This window comes from Molossus molossus, unplaced genomic scaffold, assembly GCF_014108415.1.
Source record: "Molossus molossus isolate mMolMol1 unplaced genomic scaffold, mMolMol1.p scaffold_m16_p_3, whole genome shotgun sequence".
Taxonomy (NCBI): Eukaryota; Metazoa; Chordata; class Mammalia; order Chiroptera; family Molossidae; genus Molossus; species Molossus molossus.
The window spans coordinates 78,396,637-78,419,644 of record NW_023425366.1 but is presented as its reverse complement, the minus strand read 5'-3'; the positions used below and the strand labels follow the sequence as shown (position 1 = coordinate 78,419,644).

Genomic DNA, 23,008 nt, shown 5'->3' with positions numbered 1-23,008 from the left:
TATACATTTTTTGGAACACCCTGTATAGTGTATATATTTATAAGTGGAAAAGTATTTTATGAATGCATAATCCTTTTCTTCCCTGAAAAATTCTAAATGATCACATAATCACATCTGAAACATTACAATCTATGGGAAAAGCATTGCAGCTGGTAGCAGTGCTCTGAGCTGTTTGACAGGAACTGAGCACTACTTTATTAAATTAGAACTGCAAGGGGAATTTTAATAGGCAGCATATAATTACCAGGCTTGGAATTAGACCAAAGAGCTAAGGTTAATACATTACTCTTTTGAAATATACCCTGAGAACTTTAGTAACTGTTTGAGGACACGATCTTGAGTTTAAAGGACCTTTCAGCCATGCTAGCACATTTTAACCTTGGGCCTAACTGTTCTGAAGAGAGGCATGCCATCTCCTAACCATTTCTTATAGGACTTGTGGTTTCTTTCACAGTTTTTTCTGTCCCTAGGCCTTAATCTTGCTTAAAAGGTAAAAAAATCTTACCTAAGATAAAAATGTTGGGACAGCTTTTTTTGTTGTTGATGTTGGGAGAATAAAAAAAGTATTCGCCATTTATTTGATTTCAATTTGATATATTAAAAAATGATTGATTTAAATCCTCCTGTCAGACTTTGCTTTGGGTATTCTGTAAATGCAGACAATAATGATCCTTGTCTCCCTGGTGTTCGCCAACTTTATGAGGAAGACAAGATGTACAAATTATCACGAGACTAAAATTAAGCTCCTTTTCTCTTCTCTTCAAGTTAGCTGAGGGCCATGAAGAAAGAGCTCCTCTGATCTTCCTGTATCTTGACAAATAAAACATCCATGAGCAGCCATAACATTTTAGCAAACCTTTATATCTTGTTTCCAAGTTCATAGAAATTTAGAAGGAGTAAATTAGAGTTAAATAAACAGCTTTGTTCTTCAGGCATGCTAGGGAGTTACAGATTATAATATTCTGATATAAGGGAAAAAACCAGAAAGTTGTAAAAGGTAGGTACAGTTCAAAAAGGACACCATCTGGGCTTTATTTACTAAATTAAACAGGCTTTTATATTTAAAGAAATTTCTTTTGTACTGCTGTATTACAGCATAGTTAAATGTTAACAATGGTGAAATGTCCTAGACTGCTTAGATCATGTTCAGTATATTGTTTTTTAAAACGCAAAGAATTACATGTTTTAAAACAGTTTCCATCTTGAGTATTTTTTTACATGTTTTTATTGATTTTTTTAGAGAGAGAGAGAGAAACATTAATGTGAGAGAGAAACATCAATCGGCTGCTTCTTGCACTCCCACTACCAGGAATTGAGCCCACAACCCAGGCATGTGCCCTGACCGGGAATCAAACCAGGACCTCTCAGTCCATCAACGACACTCAATCCACTGAGTCAAACTGGCCGGGCCATCCAGAGTATTTTCAATAAAAATCTAAATTTTTTGATTCTCTACTAGTCAGGTAACAAAATTATCTAAACTTTTTACTTTTCCCTAGGCTCCTATATAGTTGAGTATTTATGCATGTGATAAATGCTAGGAAAGAGAAACAAAGCAGTTAGTTTCTTGAGGGATTTAGTGAAGAAGAGGTTGCTTTTGGCTGGTTTTACTTCTAGATCTTATTTCTACGTATGGTTTGTACATAAATTATTTGTCTAGAAATCACATATAATTTTATTCCATATGTGAAAAAAGTTTTTTGGTTCACAATTGAATGCGTAAAGAGTGTAACATTCTAATAAGTTATAGTTGTCTGCTTTTGAATATAGCTCTAAATGCTGATGGAGACAATACTAGACGATATGAAAGTTAAAGTGGTACTTAAGTTAGTTTTTACTTAGAGAATTTAAAAAGTTTAACTCATGTGCTTTTATAATCAAGGTCAAATAGTCCTCCACAATCATTTTGTTTCCTATTTGTTCTGTTGCTTACTCTCCTTGGAAACTTTTAAATTCTTTATCTTTTTGCTTTTAGTTTTCATACACTCCTGTCACTTTTAATAGATAACTTTGTCTCCTGCTTTTCTGGAGATATTGAAATAGTTAAATGTGAACTTTCTGTTTTTCCTCTTCTCCATATCAGAATATCTCAGTATCTATTTCTATTTTCAATTTTTTCAGAGAAGAGAGGTAGCTTTCTCATTCTATGCTTTACAGTCATATCTGGTACCTTACTTATCTATTATCCTTATTTCTAGGTTGCTTCCCTCTACCTCTTATTCTCCAATTTTTCTAAATCTGGGGAAGACGTTCACTTATCTTGCTCCATCTATTAAACTACTTGTCTGTTTGTTTTTTCTTTTCATTGATGTAAATTTTCCATACCCACAACTTCTATTCCTTCACTATCCACTCTTCTTAACTGGCTCCAAATCTAGCTTTCAGTATTATTTGTCTATTCTGTAATGTTCACAATGACCTCCTAATTTCCACAGCCAGGTGATCTTTCTCGGTATTCATTTTCTTTGACTGCAGTGCTACTACTGAGTTGTTTGCTCACCTTTTCCTGCTCCACAGTTTTTCTTCCATGGACCTATGTCTCCTCCAGACCCCAGGGATCAGCATCCTTTTTTAAAAAAATAGTAAATATTTTTTAAGATAGTAAATATTTTAGGCTTTGTGGACTAAAAGATAGAAGTGAGGATATTGTGGAGGTACTTATGTAACCTTTTTAAAAAAAAAATTTTTTTTCCCTTTATTGATTTTAGAGAGAGAGGAAGGGAGAGGGAGAGAGAGAAACATTGATGAGAGAGAACATTGATTGGCCAGCTCCTGCATGTCCCCCACTGGGGATTTGGCCCACAATGTGGGCATGTGCCCTGACCTGGAGTTGAACCAGGACCTCTTGATGCATGGATCAACACTCAACCACTGAGCCACACTGGCTGGACACTTATGTAACCATTTTAAAAGGTAAAAAAAAAAACATTTTTAGCTCCCAGCTCATTAAAAAATAGACATATGCCTGGCCAGTGTGACTCAGTGGATTGAGGGTCGTCCCATGAACTGAGAGGTCCCAGTTCGATTCCTGGTCAGGGCACATGCCCAGGTTGTGGGCTTGATCCCCAATAGGGGGCATGCAAGAGGCAGCCGATTGATGTTTCTCCCTCACAACGATTATTTCTCTCACCCCCTTCTCCTCTCTCTAAAAAATCAATAAAACCATATTTTTAAAAAATGGACAGTGGCTAGATGTGGCTCGTGTGCCAGGGCATAATTTACTGACCTCTGGTGTAAAGAGAGACTAAGATGAAAGCTAATTGGGTAGCCAGGTGGCTGATAATTGCCATTTAGTTAAGACAAACTAGAGGATGTAGATTTTCTTTGGTAGAGAAAAGAGGAAAATGTTGGTATGCTGGAAGGAAATCCAAATGAAAATTCTAAGCAGACAGCTTATATAGTGAAGGAAATAATTGCCACCTTTATTAAATGTTTACCCTTTTCCAAAAATTGTGCTAAACATTTTGTCTGCAGTACTCAAACATCACTCTAGCCCTGATATGTAAAATATTAATATTCTCATTTTACAGATGAGGAAAGTGAGTTTTAGGAAAGTTAAATGCCTGGGCTTGAAATACTAGTAAGTACCAAGCCAGGATCCTAACCCAAATCTGTCTAACTTCAAAGCTTGCTCTTACCAATCTGACATTCCACCGCCAGGGATGAAAAAGAGGCTGTCATAGATGGAACTTTCACATGATATAAAATATATAAATATAGTATTTTGTTTCTTCAGTAAGGAAATTGCCTGTGTTAGGTTCTTTGTTTTTTGTGTTTTTTATTTATAGTAAAAAATCTTAGAGTTGCATAGTCTCCTCTGACTAGCCGTCCAAGTGAATTTATACATTTAGAGCTTTAAATTAGTAATAGACATTAAGTTTGAAAGTTGTCATGGATAAATAATGTTCAGAATGAAATAGTAATAGGAAATTGCTCATGTATTACTTTCTATAACATATCACAGATGTGTATTAATTTCTGGAATGTACTTTAAATAGAATTAATTTTATGCCCTTTTCAAATAAATTAATATCACTAAAAGTTCTCTATTTAAAATCTTGCAACTGCACAGTCTTAGTTAACTTTCAAGAGCTGACAGGTCTTTCACTAATCAGGCTGATCTCCTCAGTCACTTTTCTGGTCATTGTTAAAGAAACTGTGATTTTATACTTATGAAAAATACCATTAAATGCATTGTTGAAGAGGCAGCCATGCCGTAGTGAGCTTAACTGAATAAACAAGATGTCTAGTCCATGATTTAACTCAAAAACAAAATAAATAGTTTTATAGGAGAGGGTCTTGAAAGAATGATCTGGGCCTGAAAGGGAAAATGGTGAAGTGATGGTGGGAGAAACAGTTGTGGTGAGAGTTCACACTGCAGGGACAGTATTTGAAATAGAGCAGTCACGTACCGAGTCTGGTGTGAGAGTGCACTAGTGACTGCGATCACACTGTAGTCAAGCATAGACACCTTTCAAAGTTTAAACTTTTTTCTATAAACCGGAATTCTCCAAAGTGGCGAAACATATTTAGTGGTTCACAGACGAGTGTTACTAATTTTTATAATTATATATTTATTTTAATGGAAATCAGAAAAAAATATAACTAACTCATCAGATTTGGAATTTTATGGATATTGTTTAGGAGGTAACTAAATGCATTTAAGTAAAAAAAAAAAAAAAATACGTTGTTAAAAAAAGATTTGCTGCCCTGGCCGGTTTAACTCAGAGGTTAGAGCGTCAGCCCATAGAACAGAGAGTCCCAGGTTTGGTTCCTATAAAGGGCACATAACTCAGTTGCAATTTGTCCCCGGCCCCTGTTGGGGTTGTGTGGGTGGCAACCAATTGATGTGTCTCTCTCACGTCAGTGTTTCTCTCTCTCTCCCTCCTACTCTATCTGCAGATAAATGGCAAAATATATATATATATATCCTTGGGTGAGAATTAAAAAAAAAATTTGCTAACAGTTATTGAAGGCTTATTATTTACCAGGCACTGTTAGAATGTTTTGTATATATTAACTCATTTACTCCTCACACTAACTCAATGAGCCACTAGACACTCTTATATACACTATTATATTTACCTGATATGTGAAGTGATAAAGACACAGAGAGGTTAAGTAACTTTCCACAGCTGATAAGTGGTAAATTCAAGTCCAGGCAAGTTGACTCCAGAATCTGTGTTTCCAACTCCTTTGCCTTAGGACACAGTATTAATGTACAACTGTAGCAAAAAATATAAGGATAGTAGATAAATGGCTTAAGTTTGTGAAGTACTGCTTTAAGAAAAAAGATCTGTTGAAAAATTTTGGAGTAATATTATAAATCTATTTTATATAAATAGAAGTGAGTGATATTCAGGATGCATTTTTTAAAGTGAGTTGAAAGAGTGGATTAAATTTGGGGGCGCAATTAATAATTGACTAAAATCTACATTTGGAGAAAAGCACTTGAAGGAGGTATTTTTTTTGTTTTTTTTGAGAAATGGGAAAAAGGAGCTGGGATATAAGAACCATTGTACAGAAAGAATAGAAAATTAGAAAGGAATTAAATGTGGGAAGTTTGTGAAGAGTCGAAGATAAGTGCTTTCTAGCCTAAAAGCAGGGTAGCAACATGAGCAGTTAAAAAATGAAGAAAGGGACTTATCTGGCAGATGAATTTTGTTTTTAAGTATAACTTTTGAAAAGGAACATGAAATCTAAAAATGTTTGGTGGGCAGTTAGTGATTTTGAAAGCTTAGCATAGTAGTCAGGGCTGGGGCTATATATTTTTTAATTACCTACTTAGAGGTGAGGGTTATATATGATGAATAATAATGATACAGGCCAAGGCTCTGCTAACTTTTTCTTAAAGAGCAAGACAGTAAATATTTTAGGGTTTTCTAATTAAGAGACAAAGATAAAAATGTAGAAAATCATTTTTAGCTCACAGACCATGTTTAAAAAGGCAGCAGAGCTGATTGGGCCAAAAAGCTGTGGTTTGCTAATCCTTGACATAGGCTTCTTAAATATATTGATTGTTGACATTCTTTTTGTATTAAAATTTGTACATATTAATTATTACATTAATCTGGAAAAGTTCTGAAGTTTCATATGTTAACCATTCTGAACAGAATCGTACTCTGAATAAAATGTTTAAAAATGAGGTTTATTTTAGTATGTAAAAAATTGCCACAGATTAATATAGAAATCTTAATTGCTAAAAACACATCAAAATTGGAGTTGGTAATTTAGCTTTGAATTTGAGCAGCTTCATAGTCAAGGAAACAGTCCAATAAGCTCCTTCAAATTCATTTTCTGGTAGACTTTGACACTGATGCAAGCCTAGAAATGATTTACTTGATCTTAGATTATTCTTTGGGTCACAGAAAGTTTTACAGGTATTTTATTTCCTTTTATTTGCTATTCCAGAGCTATATTGCATTCCTTCTCCAGGATGTTTGTGCCCTTCCGTTCATTGTTTCTTGAAAACTAATATTGATTTTATTTTTTTACTTCTAACTTCTGAGAGCTCAGATTAGTGCTGCTCTTTGTTAATAACATTTTGATCTCTTGGGATCATCTACCGATAGAAGGAGGAACTCACTAACTAGTCTAGATATTAAGAATATATTGTCATCAATAGAGAAAAGACTATTTCTTACCAATTATCACTTCCTTTCAAAAGCATAAACTAAAATTTGTTATTCTTTTGGTTTCTTAAAAGTCAGTGCACAAAAGGAAATCATTAAAGGATTCTTGACAAGAATGGTTGATATGGTTGAAAGGGATGTTTAAGATTTATTTTTAACATTGATAACTAATATTTTTACCTTTGGTAGTATGACTGGTGCTTTAAGAGTAGTTAAATGTAACCAACTTAACCAAAGTTAAATATAACTAAAAATAATTTTGTTGCGGTTTCTTTAGTAACCCTTTTATCAGATGTTTTGGTTTCTAACATAAATATTCTCTTGAATTGAAATATGTTTTGTGTTCACAGTTCTACAGAAGAACTTCACTAAAGATTTGTCAGTGCTACTTTATATGAATTTGAATATATCTTCATTTTAAAGTCTGTGAAAAAGGAAGGAAAAAAATAGTTACGTTTTTAAAACATAGTAATAGTAGAAATTTATTCATAGAAGATATTTAATCAGTTTGTCAAATTAGAAAGTTGTTTTAGTCAGGCCAGGTGAATAATAAATCTATTATTGATTCTGGGTAGCATTTAATTTATAATTATCAAGTTATGTTTAAATTTTTACTTAGAAAGATGTCTAAAATATGAAGAACCTATATATAAGCACCATGGAATTACTTTAGTGAAGAAAATAATAAATTAATAATTCATAACTTGCCATATGCTGTATTCATTTGAAAAAGTTACATTCTGCCCACCTGGAGTGGCTCAGTTGGATCATCATCCCGTGCACAGAAAGGTTGCCAGTTTGATTCTCCAGTCAGGGCTCATACCTAGGTTTAGGGTTCAATCTCCAGTTGGGATGCATACATAAGGCAACTGATCAGTGTTTCTCTCTCACCTCTCTCTCTCTTTCTCTCTCTCTCTCTTTCTCTCTCTCTCTCTCTCTCTCTCTCTCTCTCTCCCTCCATGTCCTCAGGTGAGGATTAAAAAAAAGTTACATTCTGATATATATATATATCATTTGAAAAGTATTTTAAAAATTAAATTGGCCCTGATGAAGCATGTGTGTCATCAGTAGCCCACTCTATACCATGATACCTGGTTAACATTCCAAATGATGAATGCATATATAATGACAGTTTATTTTATTTCTGTTCTAAATTTGCAGTTCAGAATGCAGTGATGGAGAATGGTCTGCTTCTTTGCCTCACCGATTTTCTGGTACAGAAAAAGATCAGTCCTCAAGTGATGAAAGCTGGGAGACTCTTCCAGGAAAAGATGAGAATGAACCTGAACTACAGAGTGATAGCAGTGGTCCTGAAGAAGAAAACCACGAATTATCTCTTCATGAAGGGTATGTTCAACAGTGAGATTTATTGTTTTTATGTGTATTGTACAAGAGTGCTATATATCAAATTCAAATGTTGGGTATGAAGTTAATTGCATTTTCAAGCCTTGTGTAGGACCAGTAGGTCCTACTGATTTTTAAAAAAAATTTTTTATGGTTTTGATGTGTTACAAAGAACAAATTGAAAATACAGGAAATTTCAGTATCTTCTATTAAGATGTAGTAAGTGTTTACACTTTGCTTCATTAAAGAAAACTTGGTCATTTAAAAGATCACTTTGGTTGAGTTAGGTATGAGTGAATTAGAGCTGCCATTGCTAGACAATGGATATAATGGCAAGGGAGATGATGGGGCAACCTCAGGGAATTGGTGATGTATTCAGAAATGTTGGTTTCAACATTGAACTTTATTAGTTGAATGTCTAATTGCATTAAATGATAACCTCCAAAAATCAGTGCTTGATGGTAAACATTTTTTGTCTTTTTCTAACTTTGATGGGAATGCTTTAGTACAAGGGTTGTCCAGCTTATACTGTGAAGGGCCAAATAGTAAATATTTTAAATAGTAAAAGTAGCCCTGGCCGGTTTGGCTCAGCGGTTAGAGCGTCAGCCTGCGGTCCAGAGAGACCCGGGTTCGGTTCCCGCTAAGGGCACGTACCTCGGTTGCAGTTTGTCCCCGGCCCTGGTTGGTCGTGTGGGTGGCAGCCACTCGATGTGTCCCTTCACATCGATGTTTCTCTCTCTCTCTCTTCCTCTCTCTCCCTCCCTCTCTATCTGAACAAAAAATGTCCTCGGGTGAAGATAAAAAAAAAAAAAAAAAAAAAAATAGTAAAAGTAGCCATCGACAATATGTAAATGAATGGGTGTAGCTGTCTTCCAATGAGATTTTATTTATATAAACAGGTGATAGGCTAGAAATAACCTATGGTCCATAGTTTACCAAGCCTTGCTCTAGTATTTCCCCAGGAAGAAAAATTCTGGCTTTTAGGTTAATTTCATTAAAACACACACACACACTTTATTTTAAATCGCAGTAAGGAAATACCCTTATTATTTTATAGATTTCTAGCAAGAATGTTTGCTGATTTTATTAAAGTCTTTTCAGCATCAGTGGAAATGATCATAAAGATTTCTCACTTTTGACCTAATGATCATGAGGAATAATTCTTTTACTATAGATTTCTTAATATTTAGTTGCCCTTGCTTCTTGAAATAAACCCAACATGATCAAATAATCATTGTTTATTCTTGTTACAGTGAGCTGCTGGATTCTGTTTTCTGATATTTTAAATAGGGTTTTAATATTGAGACTCATTGTGCAAACTGTCTCTAGTTTGTTGTCTTGATACAGTTTGATACTTGTTTTACTAAAAGAATGTATTTATTTTTTCTTTTGAATCCTTTGGTGTTTAAATAGCTTATTTATTCCTTTAAATGATGACTTATTTATTCCTTTGAAGTTGCTTAAATAGCTTATTGTTGAAATAGCTTCTTTATTCCTTTAAATGTTGTTAGTATTTGCTTGTGAAACCTTCTAGGCTTGATGACGGAGTATCTTTGTGATAACTTTAATTTTTTTCTATGATAATTAGTTTGTTCTAATATTTAGTCTCTCGTGGGTTATATTTTGGTGAATATGTTTTCATAGGAAAAAAATCTTTCAGCTTTGACTAATAATAAAATTTGTATTTCTCAAAGGGTATAAATTTTCAGCTTGAGGTTAATTCTGGAAGAGAATCTGGGAATAAAATATATTAGAAAATCTGTAAAGAAAGAAATTTACAAATATAATTGGTATTGACAGTGGTAGGTCGAGGTGGGGTTTTTTGCTCATATAGTCTATCATCTTTAATCACTATTATTTAGTTTACTAAGTATTATTAAGCGTTTTATATGTAATATCTATTCACTCAGCAGATATTTATTGAGCATTTAATATGTGCCAAGCATTGTGCTGGATCCTGGGATTATATCAGTTAACAAGACAAATAAGGTTCCCTTGTGAAGCTGATATTATAGTGGGAGAGACATAATAAAAAGATACAAACATAATAAACGAGCCCTGGCCAGTTTGGCTCAGCAGTTAGAGTGTAGGCAGGAGGACCAAAGGGCCATGGGTTTGATTCCTAATCAAGGGCATGTGCATGGGTTGCAGATTCTATCCCAGCTCTATTGGGGTTGTGTGGGAGGCAGCCAATTGATGTGTCTCGCTCACATCGATGTTTCTCTCTTCCTCCATCCCTCCCTTCTACTCTATCAAAAAAAAAAAAAAATCAATGGAAATATATACTTGGGTAAGGGTTAACAAAATAAATAAACAAACAAACATGATAAAGGACAAACTGTGATTACTGTGAACGGAATAAAACACTAGTTTGATAGAAAGTAACTGATAGGGGCCTACATTAATTAGAGCATTCAAGGAGGACTTCTCTTAGGAATTGACCAAGATCTGAAAGATGACAATTTCTAGGAAAAAGCAAAGGTCAAAGCAGAGGTATTGAAAAGGGCTTTACATGTACGAAGGTAGTAGGGCAAAAGTGAATGAGATGACGTGGGCCGAAGCCAGGCTTTGTAGGACAAACAGCATCTGGAATTTATTCAGAGATCAGTGAGATTTTAACTGGAGAAGTCATTGACCTGACACATATTTTGAAAAGATCACTCTAGCTGTTTTGTGGAGATTGAATTCCAAAGGAACTAAAGTTAAAAGGGGGAAAGGGATGCGTTTGGCTTTGGGGCTAGGGGATTATAGTGAGGATTAAGAAAAGTAGAGAGGTTTGAGAATGTTTTCGAGTTATAAATACAATCGGCCCTCATTGCGGTTAATCAGTTCCAGATTCTACCACAATAAATGAATTTCCGTAGGATTCTTTATTTATAAATCAAATATTTTCACAGTTAGAGCATATAAAACCTGTTTATGACCTTCTAAATATGTGTTTTAACATTATTAGTGCCCTCTAGACATGAAATAACACCCTTTAGTCACCATTACACTCGTATTACCCAATATATTAGAGAAAATAAGACATATTAGATGTTACAAATATCATATTATTATTTTACATTTAATCACACACACAGTTCTTACACACAACCACTAACCTATGAAAATAGTGCAACTTGTTCAATGATGAAGCGATGAAGATGAAGAGATGTACTGCATAGCAAAGAAGAGCAAGGTTACTGCTCCTCTGAAGGCACCTCTTCAGTAGGAGAATCTTCAGGTGGTGCAGTCTCTTCAGCAGGTGCATTGTTGTCGTCTTCCGCTGAAGGAGCACTAGGAGTAGGCAGTGGGTGTCTGGGTGTGTGGCTGAAGAACATCGTGATAGGCAGTTGCTGGCGCTGTCTTTTCATGTGTGAGGAGGCTTTTGTTACGGTTCTATCGCTCCGTCAAGTGCATTCCAGAACCGCAATGTACGCACCATTTGTGGGTCCCATTCACCAATCATGTCCTGTACTACCTTAATAGTTCTCACCACTTGAGAGATACACTCAAGTGTAAGGCCAGCTTCCTCCTCCTGACCCCCAGGAACCTCTGGCCGCTCTTCCTCCTCCTCACTCACAGACTTAGTCATCTCCACCAGATCCTCGTCAGTTAAGGGATCTGAATGTGTCTCCAGCAGCTCATCCACGTCATCGCGGGTCATATCCGCGAATCCTTCTCCTCCCAGCATCCGAGCTAGTCTAACTGCCTTATCCACTGCCAAGTTGCTTATATCCTCTAGGGTAAATCCTCTGTAGTCGTGGACAATTTCAGGCCACAACATCTTCCAGCTGGCCTTCATGGTATCCGTCTTTATGTCCTTCAGTGTGGCCTGAATGTTCTTCAGACAGGTCGCGATGGTATACTGCCGCCAGTACTCCTTCAGCAAGAAGTTCTCCTCAAGGTCCGTGCCTTCGACGAGGTGCTGCAGGGTGTTTTGCGGGTAGAGGGCCTTGAACACGCGAACAACACCTTAATCCATGGGCTGGATCAGAGAAGTGGCATTGGGAAGAAGGAACTCAATCTGCACACTGTCGTAGGATAGGTGTTGCCCATGACCACCAGCATTGTCTATGAGGAGAAGGACATTAAACTCGAGTCCCTTCTCCATGAGATACAACTTGACTTGGGGGATGAAGCACTCATGGAACCAGTCCAGTGACAGCTGCTTCGTGATCCAGCCCTTGTCATTGTACATCCAATGCACTGGCAGCAGGTTCTTGTTCTTCTTCAGGGCCCTTGGGTTCTTGGCCTCGTAGATAAGGGCAGGCTTGAGCAAAAATCCCTCAGCATTTCCACACATAATGATAGTCACGCGATCCTTATACACCTTGAAGCCACAGACCTTGGCCTCATCCTTGAAAATGAATGTCCGGGAAGGCATTCTTTTCCAGAATAGTCCTGTTTCATCCATATTGAACACCTGTTCTGGTTGATACTCGCCCTACTCAAGGATCTTTTAGAACGTGTTGTTCACGTAGTCCTCTGCTGCAGGCTGGTCAGCAGAGGAAGCTTCTCCGTGGAGAACAACACTCTTCAGATGATACCTCCTATGGAACTTTTTGAACCAACCCTTGCTTGCCATGAAATCCATGAACATTGCAGAAAAGGGTCCTGGTTGAGTTCATCCACCGTAGAGCGCTGCCTCTCCTTCTCCTGGATGACTAGCAAATCCAATGGAATGTTTTTCTTGCAGCTGTCGCTGATCCAAATGGCTAAAGCAGACTCCGTTTTCACTATGAACTTATTACGACTTGTCACGAATGCTTTGCTTCCTTCTTAAAAGAGACAGTAGCCATTGCACGGATGTTCTTTTCATCTTTACAGGTGGAGTGAACGAACGGCAGACTCATTCAAGTCATAATGTCGGGCATCCTCCACAATTTTCTTGTCATCTTTGATCATATCCAAGAGTTTTAACCTTCTCCTGGATGATAAGCATCTTCCTCCGGCACTTAGTTTAATTGTCAGAAGGCTTAGAAGAAGCAGCACGTTTAGGAGCCATCGTGGGGCTTAGATAAAAGTTCTCAGAAATCGCAAACACTTACAAGAGCAAAGATGCTTCCAATGCATAGTGATGTAGAAGCATGTATGAGAGAAACGAACTTGCATGAGGCTGAGCCAATCAGTGGCCAGGTTAGGAAGAGGATAGGATAGCCAGTCAGTGAATAGCACACTCTGATTGGCTTGGTTTCACCACACCCAATTTCTTGGAAAAAAGATATTGCCCACACACAAGGAGTGGTCGAGCAATTGCACCTGGCATTGAAGGATTTGTGTGGGTGCTCGAATACATAGGCCTACAGTCCATACGTACAGTAATTTTAATTGTGATACAGGGGTATATAATTGACTCAGACAACTGAGCGCGCTCTATATCATTTTCAGTCTCGATCAACTTTTTAATGAATATATTTGAAAATGCAATAAGAGTGAAGCCACAAAAGTTTAAGAGTGAAGTGGCAAAGGATGACTGTAATAGAATGGATCAGGTGTAAGATGATGGAGGAGGAGGACTCAGTCAATTATGACTGGGTATTTTGGTTTGTGTATTGGGTAGATGTTAGTGTCACTGACTGAGATGTAGAAGTCTGGAGAGAAAACTGGGAAGTAGGAATTCTTTTAGAAAGTTTTAAGTGACATTTGGACAGACATGCAGTGTAGATGGCATATAGGCACTTGGATATTTAAATTTCAAGTTTAAGGAAAATGTCCCTGATTGTAGTTAAATATAGAGACTATATGAGTATAAACAAAAACACATTTGTAAGTCATCAGCTACTTTCTTTGATATCCTACAATAATAAAACCCAGTAATTTGGTTATAAAATAAACGTGGGAGGTGAGGAGTACAGAACTAAAACACAGAACAGCATAAGTTGATAAGGGGGAGACCAGAATTGAAATGTATTGTTTGGGAGAGTGTTGAAAGTTAACTTTTGACATAAGTTAAATTTGTATGGTAAAATTTCAAGGGTAGACCACTAAAAGAGTAAACATAGAGTATATATGCTGGAAACCTATAGAGGGAGGAAAAAAAGAATCAAGATGTTGAAAAAGATCATTTAAAGTCAATTCTAATAAAAGTAAAGAAAGGGAGAAAAATGCTTTAAAACGAGAAAAATAGAGATGAAAAATGTAGGATATAGAAACAAGTCCTGCAATAAATATAAATTACCTAATATCTGCTTAAAATCAGTTGGATTTCTTTAAGTTAAATGTTGTTTACAAAAGACATACTTGAACGCGTAAGTATACAGAAAGAATGAAAATAAAAGGGTAGAAAATGATATTGTAGTCAAATACTAACAAAAGTTAACTTTCAACCCTCTGCCAAACAATACTAATTAGAAGAAAATGAAACAGTTATATTAACATTAGCAAAGTAGGCTTAAAGACAAAAAAGCATTACTGGGGAGAGTAAAGATCATTATATAATAAGTCCAATTTACCAGTAAAATACAGCAGTTTTAGATTTGAATGCACCTAATAAAATAGACTCAAAATATATAGAGAATATTGACAAATTTACTATCATATTGGTAAATTTTTTAATACCTTTATGAATTACTGATAATCCATGGATATATAAAAAATTCATCTATCTTTAGCAGATTTTAACTCATTTAAGCACAGTTTAATGAACACTGCATTCTTTGGAATACACAAATACAACTGAACATGTACTAGGTTATAAAGTACAGATGAACACATTTCAAAGAATCTATATCCTGCAGACTGGATTTTCTGACAATAATGCTATTATCTTAGAAATAAATAACCGAAATGTAATTTTTGAAAAAAACCTATGTATTTTAAATTATCCATTCTTTTAAACATCCAGTAGAACAAATAAGAGGATAAATAAAATAAATAAGAGGATACAGCTGCAAATACAATAAAGATTGACTTTTAAAAGAAGTACTATAACCAATGGACATGGACAACAAAGCTGGGGACGGGGCGGGAGGGATGGGGAGGGGGGTGCCAGTGGGGTAAAAAAGGAGAAACATCTGTAACAAAAAAAATAAAAAATTAAAATAAAATCTAAAAAGACTAAAAAAAAAGAGTACTATTAACTTTATACCAGTATATTTGAAAACTTAGAAGAAATAACAAATTTCTAGAAAAATAGAATTTATGAAAACACACTCGAAATATGAAGGCTGATAATACTACAACTTTACAGATTGGTAGTCAATGGTTTAAAATCTTCCCATGGAGAAAAACAACTGATCCAGATGGTTTTAGAGCTGAATTCTCTTAAACTAAACTTCTAAGGATCATGTCACTCTACTCTTCAAAGAACAGAAAAGAGCTGTTTCTTCGAATCATTCTAATAAGACCAATAGAATTTCCTTGACCTGATAAAAAGTATCTAGCAAAAAAAAAAAAAAAAAAATGTAATAGAAATTATTTTCAGTAAAGACGAGAGTGCTTACTAGTACCATTTTCCATAGCCACGGTTGGTGGAGGTCTTAGAATGGCATGATGAAGAAATAAAAGGTAGAAAGATATAAGAAGAGGAAATGAAAAGGAAAGGAAAAATGTGGTAGAATATATTTATAGAATATAAAATCTTAATATGCAGAATATATAAAGAACTTAGAAATCAGTAAAAACAAAACAAAACAAAAAACCATGACAATCTATTTGCAAAATGATCACAACCTTGAGCAGATAATTTACTGAAGAGGAAATATTAATGATGAATAAAAGGTGCTTTATTTATAGTAATGTGTCAAAAGATGCTTAGATCATTAATACTCAGAAGTATATGTTAAGATCACAAAGGTATCATTTTTTTTAACTAACCTATTAGATTAGCAAAAACTAGGAAATCTGACTAAGGGGTTTTGAAAGATATGGATCAATTCTTACACACTGCTTGTTGAGGTACAAAGTAGATCAGATTCACTGAAATTATGTAATAATTATAACATTTACATGGTAGACTGCCCAGCTTGTTCTACTTTTAGGTGTATACTCTGGAGAAACATCCCCATATGGCTCAGAAGTTGTATATAAGATTGTTCTTTGCAGTACTTTTCATGAAAACTATATAACTGGATATAATGCAGATATTAATTACCAGAAAAATTAGTGGTGTATTCATACATGGAATATTATACAACGATGGGAATGAATGAGCCACAGTTATAAGCAGAAACATGGATGAATGCAGAGATACAGTGAAAACCACCATTCCTGGAAAATATTTCATAAAGTTTAAAAACAAGCAGAAGTAATTATCTTGTTTAAGTATACAAAAGTAGTGAAAACTTCTTTCAAAAAGCAATGGAATAACAATAGCAGCATCAAGATAATACTTCTCTTGGGGGGAAAGGGGAGCTTGAAGCCAATGTGTAGAGCACAAGGTATATACTAGTCAATGGTAATATTCTAGTTTGCTGGTTTGGGTGTTGGATTTATGGATATTCAATATAATATGCTTTGTAACTTAAAATAGATTGTATATATTCTGCCTTGGGTAAAAATTAGTTAAAATAACAGGAATTGAAGGTGAGAAAGTGGAGAATAGTCACTATACCCAATTCTTTACAAAAGGGAAGGGACCACAAGTGGATGTTAAACCTAGAAAAGCATTGTCCCCATGCTGAGAAAAACAAGAAGCGTGATTGAATGTTTCAGAAGAGAGTAACTGATAATTATAGGAAAGATCAGATGAAGTCCTTGAGAAGGCAATAAGGATTGCGATCCAGAGGAGAGAGCCTTTAGGAGCAGAGACTCTTCCTTTGTAACTAGTGGGAAGGTTGTAGGTAGGGACAAGTGTAGCTGAGTCTGTAGATTTGCTGGTGGGAGGAAAGAGGAGTCTCTTTGGTGATTTCAATATTCTTCTCATTGTTACCAGATATTGAGAATTGGTCAGGTCAGGAAGGTTGTGAAATTTAAGGAAAGAAGAAAAGGTGGGAAATGGGCTTTCAGAGAGCTGGGCAACAAAGTTATTAGCTAAACACTGAGTAATTGCTTGACAGTAAGTATTAAGTGTCTATTTGAGATTTGTTTTTTAATTTAAAGTTAAATTAGTAACATCATACTTGTGAGTTTTCATTTAGGTTCTTACAGCTGTTATGGTGACTTTATAAACTTTATGTAAATGCTCTTTAAAATTTTTAATAAATATTTTGCCTTTTCTATTAATCAATAGTAAATGTTTTAGAATAAAGAAATAATTCGTCAAATTAAGTGGTGGGATTCCATCTTTGCAATTGGATGACATGGAACCAGGGTACCCTTGATTCTGTAAGCTGTAATTCCCTTTTTAGGATTTTTGACTCCTTTTTCATATTTCAGTTACTTTCCTTTGTACTTTACCTCTAAGATAGGGCTTTGAAATCTTACAAATTTGCTATACAATTAGCCTTATTAAAAGTGAGCTTATACCACCTGGCTGATATGGCTCAGTGGTTGAACGTCAACCCATGCACCAAGTGGTCTCCAGTTTGATTCCCTGTCAGAGTATATGCCCAGGTTGTGGGCCAAATCCCCAGTGGGCATGTAGGAGGAGGCCAGTTGATGTTCTCTCTCATCAATGTTTCTCTCTCTCTCTCTCTCTCTCTCTCTCTCTCTCTCTCTCTCTCTCCCCCTCCCTCTCTCCCTCTCTCTCTCTAAAATCAATAAAGAAAAAAAAATTTTAACATAAAAGTGAGCTTATACCTAAAGCTTGGCAGCTACTTACATGTGTCTTGAGTTATAAAATGAAAACCAGTTAGTTAAATACTAGTTAATTAGGAATATTTAATATACTCCAGGATTTTACAAAATAAATTTCTTATAAGTTTTATTTTATGAAAGCCATGGTCCTTTAAAATATTGGTATTAACTAAAACATCTGAACTTCTGTGCTGCAAATAATGGTTACTCTAATTGCTGATTCATTATCTAAAGGAAGTTACTCAGCCCTGGCCGGTTTGGCTCAGCGGTTGGAGCGTCGGCCTGCGGTCCTGAGAGACCGGGGTTCGGTTCCCGCTAAGGGCGCGTACCTCGGTTGCAGTTTGTCCCCGGCCCTGGTTGGTTGTGCGGGTGGCAGCCCCTCGATGCGTCCCTTCACATCGATGTTTCTCTCTCTCTCTCTCTTCCTCTCTCTCCCTCCCGCTCTATCTGAACAAAAAAAAATGGAAAAATGTCCTCGGGTGAGGATTAAAAAAAAAAAATAAAAAAAAAAATAAAGGAAGTTACTCAGATTTGTAAATCAGAATGGTTAGTAAAGTTTTCAAGAGTTTGATTTGATTTGTCTGCCTTTTCATTTTCTTCATTTCTCAGAAAATTCTATGATGCATGATTATATGGTAGCAAATTTAAAACTTTGTAATGAAATTTTTAAAAAATATTCAGTGTTTTATTAGTATATTTTGATAATTTTAATATTTCTATTCATAAATTGTTATCAAATTTAGTTTCTGTTATTGAGGAGTAGGAATCTTTACTCTTTTCTGGGAAGGAGCAACAGTGTATCTGAAGCTTTGAGGTAAAGGTGTAGACTATAATCAGGAGAATAGATGATGCTGGTCATCTAAGATTTACACTGGAATTAGGTTATGAGGATCCCAAGTAGGGCATTTGCAGCTTTCGGTCATGGTAGTAGCATTCATTTTCTCCAAGCTGGGCTGAAAAATCCTCAAAAGGGAAGGATGAGTTGTCAGTTTCCCTTCCTAGTTGAAATACTTGTGACTCTGGTGGTGGTAGTGGTTAAGTACAGACTTCCAGTCTTCCATATATTGGATTGCTTTTTTGAATTGACCATTTGGAGACATAATTAGATAATATGTCTTTTTAAGTCTCATATTTACTATATATCGTTATAATGGCATTTTGTTGATTTTTGAATTGCCGAAATGAAGAAAGAGCATTAACTGTCTACATTTTTGTGAATATGTTAAATGGAGTGTGTGTCTGTATATGGAGAGAGAAAAAAGACTGAGATACTTACTGTTCTAAATATCTTTAAGGTTTTTGAAACATTTAAACTTATATGCTTACAGTCCCAAGGGGATATTTGTTTCTGTTGTTATCTACACAAAATGAAAAATACTTTGACTCCCATTGTTCAGAATCTTTTTTTTTTTTAAGAGCAAAATTCCTTTTGTGATACTATCAAGATAACTGGTCTAGCACACACATGAAGCTTGCGGAATTTATGTGAAATGGTAGGAATTTATATAAACTTTGTATAACTTGTTGAAAGCATATGCCATGTACCACTTATTTTCCATTTCTGTGACTGTGCTATAATGAATTATTAAAAACAGAATAAAATGTTTAAGTGAAATATGTAGCCAAGAATTGGTTATATAGTAAGAGTATTAATGACATTATAAATTGTTTAGACTCATGATGATTTCTTGTTTTAGGTTTCTTCTTTGAATTAAAAAACCCATACATTAATATTTCTTGACTGAATCATTTTCATTGATATATTTGAATTTTATGTTATATATCTAAAATACAGACTAAGTCATTTTGATATCTATATAATAGGAAAAAGAAATGTATATTTTGAGGAATACATTAGAAATAACAAAAATTTCCAAGGTCTGTTTCAGGCTTAATAGATTGTTTTTTGTTGTTGTTTTTTTTTGAGGATTTATTTTTACATTTGCAACACATATAGAGATAGAGTATCAGTTATATACCAAGCACTTGTTACAGGGGGTGAAAATATAATAAGAGACAACACTGTATGCCCTTGACAAACTCCCAGTCTAGGAAGAGACAAGAGAGTCACCAGAAAAGTTACAGTACAGTGTGGTGGGCGCTCTCATAAAGGAGTGAATAAAGATCTGTTGCTTAGGAATTTTTATTTTTATTTTGTATTTTAAATCCATTTTGGGTTAAATTTTTCATTAGACCTAATTATACACAAAAGGAAAACATTATCTTCATATATTTGACATTAAACCTTATACAAAATAAGTATATTTTTATGCTAATTTCTCTGATTTTACTAGAATGGCTGTACTGGATACTAAATCTTATAAACCTGTTATTCTGAAGTATAATTTAGGATCTGAAATTAAAGAAACATTTATGAGTTTAGGTATGTAAAGAGATACTGTTTTCTGTGTATTTAAAATGTGTTGATTTTTATATGTGGACATTATCTATATCCATTTTATAAATGTTTTTATCCCAAAGTTAAATTTGCACATTGAAATGAATAGATCTCTAATTATAGTTGCTCTTAAAATTGAAATATATAAACTGTTGTCTAACATTATTTCTCATCTTAAAATTCAAACTGAAATTCAGCTTTGCCAAAACTATGCTCTAATATTTTACCTCCTTTTGATACACTAAAAGGTATTTTCTGTTAAATAAAATGAATAAGAAAATCCTACCAGTATAATGATTTTATCTATAAATTTATAAAATTCCTTTTGTTTAATTCAATGCGGCCATGAAATAAATGCCTTTTGTTTCTCATGTAGTATAATTATTTTTTCTCAATTTGATCTTTGTGTCCAAATTTTTGATGTTTTGACTTTTCCATGAGTGCTTAATGTGCATGTTGTGAAATTTAACAATTTGTATATGGCTTCAAGGTTTTGCATCATGCTTAAAATGACAGATTTTCTGTAAATATTTTCCTCAAGATTCTTTTAGTACTTTTATTGTCTTAGAGGTGGTGGGGATACATATACATTTTTTTAAAAAAGTAGATCTGGAATTTACTTAAGGTTAAATACTAACTTAGAGATTTAATCTCCCTCCCTCCAGGTGGATACTCAGTTGTCCCAATATGATTTATTGAATAATTTTTTTCCATGCTGTTCTGAACTGCTTCCTTTCCTTATTTTTTTTGTACCATTGATTTGTCCATCTCTGTCCCTGTCAGCTTATTTTCTAATGGGCAGAAGATTGACAATAAACAAATAACAAAATGATAAGTAAAAGTAAGTTGAATAATGAAAGTAAGCTGCGTGATGTGGTAGCCAGTGACAGGAGAGTTGCTTAAAATGAGTAGTCAAAGACAGACGTCTCCGAGGAGGTGACATTTACCCTGACCTGAATATAGAGGAGGGAATAGTTGTGCAGAAATCTGGTGAAAGCACATTTCATGTAGAGGAAATGGCCCCACTGTAGAAATGATCTCCACGTGTTCCAAGAGTAGAGTGATTAGTAGGAATGTAGTAAATGGAGGAGAGAGGAGTGAAGGGTAACAGTTGGAGAGGAGGGCCAAGGAGAAAGCATGTATTATGTAGGGATCTGTAGGCCAGGTTGAGGAATTTGGATTTTAACTAAAGGGAAACTATTCAAGGGCAGTATTGTAATAATTTTAAATATCTGAGATGAATTTTTTTTTCTCCTGCCAAAAAAGGAAATGTTGGAGATTAGATAATATGTGTATCAAATAAATAGGTTCTTATGTAATTAGGAGCTATTTCTATATACATGGGACCCCATAACAAATTTACTTCTCTTTTAAGTAATTTTACATTTTAAGAAAACAGATTATTAAAAATCATAAGTACCAAGAGTTTAGAACTCAAAGGATAAAGAATCTGCTTGCACTAAATAGAACTCTTTAAAGAACAATTTTCTGATGTGTTTTAAAATAATATTTTTACTTCTCTTAAAATGTTTGTATTAGGGAACAGACATCCTTGGAAGAAGGAGAAATTCCTTGGTTACAGTACAATGAAGTGAATGAAAGCAGTAGTGACGAGGGAAATGAGCCGGCCAATGAATTCGCACAGCCAGAAGCTTTCATGTTGGATGGTAACAATAACCTTGAGGATGACTCCAGCGTGAGTGAAGACTTAGATGTGGACTGGAGGTATGTAGCACAGTGTTATTGCCATGCTTAATTGTTCATTGAGTCGAATTTTTACATGATCCTAAATTACGAAAACTGAATCTCTAATGGCTAAGAAGTATTCTTATTTTCCAGTCTTCTCCTTCAAAGCTCATTTCAGGTATCACTTCCTACAGGTACTCTTTTCTACTTATTTCAGTCAGTGACCTTCTTCTTCTTTGATATTTAGCTCTCTTGAAGCTTACCTTATATCCCGGTGACTTATACACTCACAGTTTGAGATTTCCAACTTTTAAATTTTCTTGTATATGCTAAACATAGCACTTACTTAGTATAATCCTTTTTAAAAAAAAAGTCCTGAATACTATTAGAAGAATTTTAAAACCTGTGATTGAATCAGAATCATAAGAATATAGTTTTCCTTCTATATATATTTTGTTTTATTATTATATTTTTAATCCTCACCCAAGGACATTTTTTTATTTATCTTCAGATAGAGTAGGAGGAAGGGAGAGAGAGAGAGAGGGAGAGGGAGAGGGAGAGAGAAACATTGATGTGAGAAAGACCCATCGACTGGTTGCCTCCCTCCCAACCCCAACCAGGGCTGGGATGAGCCACAACCGAGGTACGTGCCCTTGACCAGAATCGAACCTGCAACTCTTTGGTCCATGGGCCAGTGCTCTAACCACTTAGCAAACAGGCTAGGGCTTTCTGTATATATTTTGTATGGAAAATATAATTATCCCTTTGCAGAGATGTTGAACATATTAAATTTAAGCTGACAAAGAAGAGCTTCAAATAAAAGTAACATAAATTAAGTGGATGATAACAGTCATTACGTTTCATGATATAATGGTTAGAATTTAACTGTTTTTGTTTATAAAGTTAGATGTATCCTTCAAGTGTGCAGTTGCCCTTTGGAAGCAGCTTATTATTGAGATGAAGAAAGGATGTTTGATCCAACTGATCCCTTTTTGTTGTTTTTTTCTAGAAAAAAATATGGCTTGGTACTACCTGTGTTTCCATGTCTGCACAGAAATATTTCTAAGAATTAGTCTGATTTCCCAGTTAAAATGTCATTACAAAAAATTTAGAAAAATAAAGATAAGAAAAACTCATATTTCCTGATAACTCTGCACATTTTTGTTTTTAAGCCCTCCTTTATGTCTACAATTTCTCTTTCTGTATGTGTAGGTGCTTCTCCGAATTGTCCCTGACATGAAACTCAACATCTTGAAATCCTTCTTACCATTTTCTATTCTGCTTCCTA

The 23,008-nt window shown here is 34.9% G+C and overlaps 1 protein-coding gene across 2 annotated transcripts in view; it reads left to right on the top strand.

Annotated features, from left to right (window-relative positions):
- PJA2 (praja ring finger ubiquitin ligase 2) overlaps positions 1-23,008 on the top strand; it is a 76,577-nt gene that overhangs the window by 30,942 nt on the left and 22,627 nt on the right. For both annotated transcript variants that reach the window (XM_036279206.1, XM_036279205.1), the window contains exons 5-6: positions 7,794-7,979; positions 21,574-21,759. In XM_036279206.1, coding sequence (XP_036135099.1) covers positions 7,794-7,979; positions 21,574-21,759 — 372 coding nt within the window. The remainder of the gene's footprint in view (positions 1-7,793; positions 7,980-21,573; positions 21,760-23,008) is intronic.